Genomic DNA, 5,874 nt, shown 5'->3' with positions numbered 1-5,874 from the left:
TCTCCTCAGGGTGCCCCCGCAGCCCACCCGGCAGTGGTGCTGCTCCACCCCCCTCCTCCAGCGGTGCTGCAGGGCTCTGCACAGCCCCCAGCACCTTTAAAAGTGCTAAACACAGGGGCTCGTTATAAGAAATGAGATTATCAACCCCCCCCAAAACATCTCCCCGTTTGTACTGCCTAAACGAGCCGAGGGGGAAGCTGCTCACGGGGTGCTCAGCACAGCAGTGGCAGCCGTTCCACGGGAACACCACAATGCCCAGGAGCACAGAGCGAACCCGGCGACACGCAGCCGCCCTCGCTCTCCCATTTCTGTTCTCCCCTTCCTCTTCCTCTGCTCTGCACCCCTCCGGCCCTTCCCTGCCCACTCCACCTCCCCTCCACCGCCTGCCCCCCCTCAGGCACCGCTTCCCTCGCTGCAACTCTCCGAGAACCTCCTGTGCAGCCCCCTCGGGGCAGAGCTGACGGGGCTGCGGTGTTCAGGCGCTGGTTGGGACACGTGGGGGTGGTGCCTCTGCACCCCACACACGACCGAGCACAGACAGGCGGTGCACAGCGCCCAGTTCCTGGTGCGCAGGGCCCCGTCGCAGGCGTTGCACAGCGATGCCTGGCTTGGGGCAACGAGTTCCTGTCTGGCGAGGTCCCACCAAAGCCTGGGGGGCCGCCAGCCCCGCGCCCTGTAGCGCACCCACACCTTGGGTTGTGCCGTTCTGCCCCACGCCTCCCCTGCTGACGGCTCGGGAGGGGCTGCAGGGCCACGGGGCGCCTCCGGCGTCCCCCCCAGGGAGTTCCCCTCCTCTTGAGGCTGCAGGATCACAGTCTGCCACTCCGCAGGCAAATTAAATACCCCAGAATTGTCCTTCGTGGTGTGCTCTGCCTCAGCGGGCTGGACAACCGCTGGCACGGTGGGCGCGAAGAGGCAGTCTGCACAGAAATACCCCCGGGAGATCCGCAAGCTCTTGAAGAAAGGCCCCAGACGCTGCTTCACCCGCGTGCCCTTCCCGTTGGCTCCCCCCTTCCGCAGCTTCCTCTTGCGCAGCGCAGCGTGAGCCCGGCACACGGGGCAGGAACCTTTGTGGCCGCAGCCCTGCCGGGGCGATGTTTGCTCCTGGCAGTAGTCGTGTTCCCTCAGTACCAGGGCCCCGCTCCCGCTGTCCCCGCAATAGTCGTGTTCCCTCAGGGCAGGCTGCAGCGCCGCCCCCTGCCTCGTGTAGTAGCAGTGGTCTCCCAGTGGGGTAAAGTCCACGTCCCCCGCTGCCGGAGGAAGGCTCCCGTCCTCCTCGGTGTGCTGCAATTCCTGCACGCTGCCCTGGGGTGTCTCCTGGCTCTCAGCCCCCAGGGGCTCGCAGGGATCCTCTGATCGGGGCTGTGGCTGTGGCTCTGGGTCAAGCGGGAGCTCCGTGCCTCCGTCGAGGCCCGGCCTCGCCCCTTCTTCATCCTCCACTTCGTCTTTCCCGCTCTGGGAGCCGGCCTCTGCCCGCTCGGGGCTTCCTGCAGGTGGGGTTTGGCCGCTGGCCGCCTCTGTGTGCTCCTCGCCCCCGGGATCGCTGAATTTCTTCAGCAGCCTGCTGCAGCGCAGCTGCCACGGCTCGCTCCGTCCTCCTGCCGACAGCATGGCAGGGCCAGCCCGCCCCTGTCCCTCGGGCCCCGCGCCGCAGAGCCCAGGGCTGGGGCTGTTGCAGCGCTCAGCGTGGTCAGGGGGCTCCGTGCTCTCCTCCAGCGCCTGCTGCCTGCCAGGGCTCGGCCACCAGGTGAAGCCGGGCTCCTCTGGGCACCTCCTGTCCCCGTTGCATCCTGCGGGGACACCGGAGGGACGTCACCTTCCCGGGAGGGGATCCCCTGCACTCTGCAGCCCCCCAGAGGAGGAGGAGGAGGCCCCACAGAGCCCCAGCCCTGCTCCAGAGCTGGTGCCCAGCGGCTGCTGGAAATAATCACAGAATCACAGAATTTCTAGGTTGGAAGAGACCTCAAGATCATCGAGTCCAACCTCTGACCTAACGCTAGCAGTCCCCACTAACCCATATCCCTAAGCTCTACATCTAAACGTCTTTTAAAGACCTCCAGGGATGGTGACTCCACCACTTCCCTGGGCAGCCTGTTCCAATGCCTCACAACCCTTTCAGTAAAGAAGTTCTTCCTAACATCCAACCTAAACCACCCCTGGTACAACTTTAGCCCGTAAAGTTGCTGTGTACAGGAGATGTACCATGAGGGCACTCCATGGGGCAGCGATCGCCCCGCACACAGGCACCAGCTGGGGGAGATTCCCCTTGGGCTGAGCTGTGCCCTTCACGGAGGGTCTTGGGGGACGCTCTGGGTGCAGGCAGCAAGCAGGGGAAGGAGCAGGACAGGGGACAAGAGGGAGCACGGGGTCGTGCTGCCCAATGCTGGGCAGGAGGAAGGGCCTGGTGCACGGCACCGAGGGCTGGGCTGCGGCTCTCACCCAGGGAGGGGCTGTCGGGTCCGTCCCACGTCTCCGAGCCCTGCGGCGTGCAGACCCACGGCTCTTCCCCGTGCTCCAGCCGATACAAGAGGTCGGGTTTGGGCCCTGCGTACCCTGCAGGGCAGAGACAAGAGCGGCGTTCTGTTACAAAACACTGGCTGCAAGAATAAAGGGTTAGCGTGGCAAACTCAACGCCTTTTGTCCTTTTTTTGTCAAACAAACCCAGGCAGAACCAGACCAGAACACGGGAAGAGGCAGCGGAGCCACCGGGGTGAATCTACCCCAGCCTCCCCACCCCGGAGCACCCCCGGTGCCTTGTGACAGCCCCCCCGGGAGGCACCCAGCCCCGGTGCCGCGCGTCCCGCCTCACCCAACGAGGCGAGGAGCGCGAAGTTGTCCAACATGACGGCGCGGTACAGCTCCCGCTGCTCCTCCGCCGCCAGCTCCCACTCGGCGCGGCTCAGGAACACGGCCACGTCCTCGAACGCCGGCAGCTCCTGCGGGAAGCAGCGCGCGGGGCTCAGCCCGGGGTCCCCGGCCCCACAGGGGCGTTGGGGTGGGCCCGGGGCGTCGAGGGGCGGGGGCTGGGCCCGGTTCCTACCTGCGGCCGCCCGGCCATGGCCCTGCGGGGCGCCACGCGGGGTCCCGGTGCGCCGCTTCCGGTGTTCCGGCCACTTCCGGTGCGCTCGCCGGAAGTTGGGCTCCGCGCCGGAAGTAGGCCGTGCGCACCCACATCCTGTCCCGCCGGCACCTCCTCTCTTCCCCTCCTTCGCGTGCTTCCGGCCGGAGCCCCGCCCCCCAGCGGAAGTGTGGCTGGGACGTCACGTGGAACCCCGGGGACATGGAGGCGGGGCCGGTGCCGCCATTTTGAGCCCTGCCGCGGCCCACGTGACCGCAGGGGAGCCTGCCATTGGCTCACGGCCGGGGCAGGGGGGGAACGGGCCCTAAAGCCCCCCCATGGCTGCCCCCTGCCCCCAGCCCCACCCAGCCCCATCCAGCCTGGCCTTGGGCACTGCCAGGGGTGGGGCACCCACAGCTCCTGGGGGCAGCCTGCGCCAGGCCTCACCGCCCTCATAGTAAAGAATTTCTGCCTCGGATCTAACCCAAAAACAAAGCTTTGTTACCTTAACACCATTACTTGCCATAACACAATAAAGCTTTAACTTCTTTATTAACTGCATGAAGTTCAACAAGGCCAAGTGCCGGGTCCTGCACCTGGGGCGCAATAACCCCAAGCAGAGCTACAGGCTGGGAGAGGAGTGGTTGGAGAGCTGCCAGGCAGAGAAGGACCTGGGAGTGATGGTGGATAGTCGGCTGAATATGAGCCAGCAGTGTGCTCAGGTGGCCAAGAAGGCCAACGGCATCCTGGCTTGTATCAGGAACAGTGTGACCAGCAGGGCTAGGGAGGTGATCGTCCCCCTGTACTCAGCTCTGGTGAGGCCGCACCTCGAGTACTGTGTTCAGTTTTGGGCCCCTCGCTACAAGAAGGACATTGTGGTGCTCGAACCTAAATGATTCTGTGGTCCTGTGAGAGCAAACACTGCCACCTGATTTGTCCCCTCTGTCCCTTCCTCACTGCACCAGTTTTTTGTGAAGGTGACAGGGACAGTTACAGAGGTAATCTGACTACCAGAGGTAGCCTTGAGGGGTGCATCACCTCTGGCATCCTGAGCACTGGAAACATGCTGAGATGTCATCGAAAACAGGAGAACGGGGAAGAGCTTCCCATCTGAGACAGAAAAGAACAGTCTGAAAAAAGGAGACAGCCAGAGACAGTGGGAATCAGCGACTACTATAGTGACTGTTACCTAACGCTGGCCCTTTTATGGGCCCCGTTCCTGGGGGCTTGTCTCTGCTGAGGCTGCTTTTTAAAATTGGACCCTTTTTGAGGTCGGTCTGACCCCCATTATTAAGTGGTGTGATTCCTCAATGCTGCATATACCATTGCTTTCCTGTAAGATCTGTAATGTTTATTATCCATCCGTCTATATCTACTTGCCTTTTCAGCCACAGTGGTTCACTCTGATTAATCACTGCTTGCTAGTGGTGGTTTGTGGTTATCCGTAATAAACAGAAGTTGTAGAAAATAAAGTCTCTGTGCTTGTGTATTATGGAATCCTATGAACTCACTCCTGCAAACTCCACATACCTGCAGGCTGGGTGACCCTTTAGGTCTCGCCACAAGGTGGTTGTTGGTGTTTGCTCTGCCCTAAATTCTCCTAAATTGGTGTCTGCATCTCCCTGGATTAAACTCTCGGAGCTGCTGAGCTGCTGCCTGCCCCGGCTGTCAGCACTGCCGACATCTTGGCCCAGAGGTTCCTGACTACCTCCTTATCCGCATGGCCACCTTCCTTGCCTGCTTGTCTTTCTGTAGGATTTTGTATATTCACACGGTGGTACTTCCTTTCCTGAGTCCTTGCTTTCTCAAAGATCCCATCTCAGCAGTGCTGCTGCGTTGTCTAATTTTTTTCTTTCTTCAGCTCCAAGCTCATTCACACAGCAGTCTGAAGCAAGGCTACAAAGTGAGGGTACATTGGAGGCTCAAGCCAGTCAGTCTCAACACTGTGCCCGGTGAGATCATGGAGCAAATCCTCCTGGAAACTCTGCTAAGGCACATGGCAAACAAGGAGGTGACTGGTGACAGCCAGCATGGCTTCACCAGGGGGAAATCATGCCTGACAAATCTGGTGGCCTTCTACAGCAGGGTTACAGCACTGGTGGGTAGAGGAAGAGCAACTGACAGCTTCCACCTGGGCTTGTGCAAAGCATTTGGCCCTGTCCCCCTTGGGATCCTTGTCTCTAAACTGGAGAGACACGGATGTGATGGGTGCAGCACTGCGTGGGTGAGGAATTGGCTGGGTGGTGGTACTCAGAGAGTTGTGCTCAACGGCCCAATGTCCTGGTGGATACTGGTAACGAGTGGGTCAGTAGTGGGACCGGTACTATTTAAACATCTTTATCAGTGACACGGACAGTGAAATTGAGGCACCCCCGGCAAGTTTGCTGACGACACTGAGCTGGGTGGTGCAGCTGCCACCCTGCAGGGATGGGATGCCGTCCAGAGGGACCTGGGCAGGCTGAGAGGTGGGTCTGTGCCAGCCTCAGGGGGTTCAACAAGGCCAAGGGCAATGTCCTGCAGCTGGGCTGGGGCAATCCCAAGCACAAATACAGGTTGGGTGGGGAGTGGATTGAGAGCAGCCCTGAGGGAAGGACTTGGGATGCTGGTGGGCCAGAAACCAGCTGGGGAGGGACTCTTGGGCAGGGGGTGTAGGAATAGGACCCTACAGGCAAGTGGCAGCTGCCTCATCTCCTGCCCCTGCTCCAGCTCTGGGCGCTCCCTGGAGCAATTGCACCAAGAGAAACTGGTTCAAAATTAAACACTGAAACCTAAATTTTGAGGTCCCTTCCAACCCAAACCATTGTAGGATTCATTCC

General features: G+C 61.0%; 1 protein-coding gene across 1 annotated transcript; it reads right to left on the bottom strand.

Moving 5' to 3' along the window:
* Positions 1-393: 393 nt before the first annotated feature.
* Positions 394-3,058, bottom strand: LOC116486783. The gene is made up of 4 exons (XM_032183257.1): positions 3,041-3,058; positions 2,810-2,936; positions 2,440-2,553; positions 394-1,790 (listed from the first exon to the last, which is right to left on the bottom strand). Exons 1-4 carry the CDS (start codon positions 3,056-3,058, stop codon positions 394-396), a joined length of 1,656 nt encoding a protein of 551 aa, XP_032039148.1.
* Between the last annotated feature and the right edge of the window lie 2,816 nt (positions 3,059-5,874).

The sequence above is a fragment of the Aythya fuligula genome, chromosome 2, assembly GCF_009819795.1.
Source record: "Aythya fuligula isolate bAytFul2 chromosome 2, bAytFul2.pri, whole genome shotgun sequence".
NCBI lineage: Eukaryota > Metazoa > Chordata > Aves > Anseriformes > Anatidae > Aythya > Aythya fuligula.
The sequence above is the reverse complement of the archived record's forward strand: the minus strand, read 5'-3'. Positions and strand labels throughout refer to the sequence as shown.